General features: G+C 46.8%; 2 protein-coding genes across 6 annotated transcripts in view; one reads left to right on the forward strand and one right to left on the reverse strand.

The window, feature by feature from the left end:
- The window catches only part of LOC122247332 (uncharacterized), a 3,169-nt gene extending 1,395 nt beyond the window's left edge, over window positions 1–1,774 (reverse strand). The window contains exon 1 of the mRNA XM_043006546.2: window positions 1–1,774. This exon is cut by the window's left edge and continues 1,395 nt beyond it. Within this exon, the coding sequence (XP_042862480.2) occupies window positions 1–1,774 (1,774 nt within the window).
- LOC147471635 (uncharacterized) overlaps window positions 1–2,500 on the forward strand; it is a 669,089-nt gene that overhangs the window by 274,711 nt on the left and 391,878 nt on the right. The gene's annotated exons all lie outside the window — the stretch shown is intronic.

Genomic DNA, 2,500 nt, shown 5'->3' on the forward strand with positions numbered 1-2,500 from the left:
TGACCTTCTCCGTCTCGTTTTTGGAACCTGAGGTGTCGATGGCCCAGAGATTATTACTCCTTCTCAGTGTTCCCTTAAAGGCTTTCACTTCGTCGGCATAAAAGTCATAACTCTTCTCTACTGGCTCCAGCATCTCTTGTTCCACGAAAGCTTTGCGGTCGTCAGAGGCGGCATAATCTTGCTGTATTTCGATTAGCGTCTGTTGGCAAAAATGGGATCCACATTGCTCGTTGCACTGTACTGCAGTGGAGAGAATCGCTCCGAAAACGTCCGCGTCGCCCTTCTCCAAGGTTCGTTTGAACTGTTCCCGCAAAGCCTTGGGGAAGTTGGCCACGCCCTCTGTAAGATACCGGTGCAGTTCTGTAACCATCTTACGACGCTTCTTCTCCTGAAACTTTTGTTTCCTGACTGACAGCATCTTCTCCTTTTGGTCAGGACGAATTTGATAATCTTCGAGCGAAATTGTATGGCCTGAAGTTCCAAATCTTTCGATGTATTTATGGAGCAAGACCTGTAGTTTCCTGACGAATGATAAGTACTTTTCCGGTCCGAGAAAAGACGTAGCCAAATTGAAGATTAAGTTCATGCTTTGTTTATCCACGGCGCCCTTCAGAAGTTGGCCGCGTTCTATAACTAGGTGTTCCTCTTCTATACACAGGCACTTTGGTAATGCTAGAGAGAAAATCTGCTTACCGGAGTAAAGTGCCTTTGGCTTTACTATACAGGGGATGGGAGGCTGCTTGACGTGGAGATGCTCTGTCAGGAACTGCATCTCCTCTAATGTGAAATAACAGTCGTAAGTCAGAGTGAAACCCGCTCGCGAGGTGTCATTCGTGAAGATGATGGCAGCTTTGCCACTCTTCTCTGAGGTCACAGAATCCTTGACGTGACCCCCCTCGCCAATATCATTGGTAATAGGAACATAGATGTTAATTTCGTCTCCGTCACAGTCACCGGAGTACAAGCCCAGCATCAGTGGGTTGATGCTTATGGTCCTGTTGTTGCTTTCGTATTTGACGATTACCTTGTGGATCATGATGCTGGATCGGCAGAGAGTTGGCTGACGATTAGCGAAGACGTAATCGCCGTCGATGACAGAGCGCAGAACCTTGTCGCCCTTCCGCAGTTTCACGCTCATGCCCTTCTTGTTGAAGATGGTCTTCCCCGACGAGCAATGGATAGCATGGACGCACGGGTACTTGGGGTAATTGTCAACGAGAGCCTGAAGGTCACTTATGTTGTCCTCGTCGACGACAATGCTCTTGCGAAGGGATTTGGCGAATCTCATGGGGATGGCAATGTGGTCCAGGGGAATGTCCGTCACGGTGAGTACCGAACGCCCACACTGCCCCGTCGGGCGGCCTACGATCCGCTGCCTGATGTAACCATCCTTACCCAGCATCTTCGTACGACGGAGCTCGATAATCTTCTGAACCAGCTGCTCCACCTTCTCCTCCTGCTTCTTGAGCAGACGGATCCTCTGCTGCCTGCTTAGACTGCTGAAGTCCTCCCCAGGCTCCTGCCCTTGCTCGGGATCTTCCTCCGGCTCTTCCACTTCGTTGTCGTGGATGAACTCATCGTCAGGACTCACGCAGAGCTCGTGGTCTTCCTCCTCCTCGTCCCCATCGTAGCTATTCTCACCTGATTCAGCATCGGTGTCCATGCCAGGGTGAATGACAACGTGGGAGTCATCAGGCTCACCCATGTGCGAGTCGAAGTCGTAGTCGTCGTCCGAATTATATCCCTCGTATCCTTCGGGTTCGTTTTGATCCATTGTGACAAAGCTGACTTGTCATTATTCGTCCGACGTGAGGTAGGAAGAATAAAGAGGTAAATAGACTTGTGCGTATGTGTATTGCTCCTCGGTGCTTCTCTGTATGTGACTGTCTTTCTTTTTTTAGAGGTGTGTGGTCACGTGACTATGGATGGATTGGTGTTTGTTTCCGTATTTGTGTGTTTCTACGTATATATGTTTGTGTGTGTGTACGTATATATGTGTGTCTGTGTGTACGTATATATGTGTGTCTGTGTGTACGTATATATGTGTGTCTGTGTGTACGTATATATGTGTGTCTGTGTGTACGTATATGTGTGTGTCTGTGTGTACGTATATATGTGTGTCTGTGTGTAAGTATATATGTGTGTCTGTGTGTAAGTATATGTGTGTGTCTGTGTGTAAGTATATATGTGTGTCTGTGTGTACGTATATATGTGTGTCTGTGTGTAAGTATATATGTGTGTCTGTGTGTAAGTATATGTGTGTGTCTGTGTGTACGTATATGTGTGTGTTTGTACGTATATATGTGTGTCTGTGTGTAAGTATATATGCGTGTCTGTGTGTACGTATATATGTGTGTCTGTGTGTAAGTATATATGTGTGTCTGTGTGTACGTATATGTGTGTGTTTGTACGTATATATGTGTGTCTGTGTGTAAGTATATATGCGTGTCTGTGTGTACGTATATATGTGTGTGTAAGTATATATGTGTGTCTGTGTGTG

The sequence above is a fragment of the Penaeus japonicus genome, unplaced genomic scaffold, assembly GCF_977035675.1.
Source record: "Penaeus japonicus unplaced genomic scaffold, GWHDUDI00000001_assembly GWHDUDI00000006, whole genome shotgun sequence".
NCBI classification, from domain to species: domain Eukaryota; kingdom Metazoa; phylum Arthropoda; class Malacostraca; order Decapoda; family Penaeidae; genus Penaeus; species Penaeus japonicus.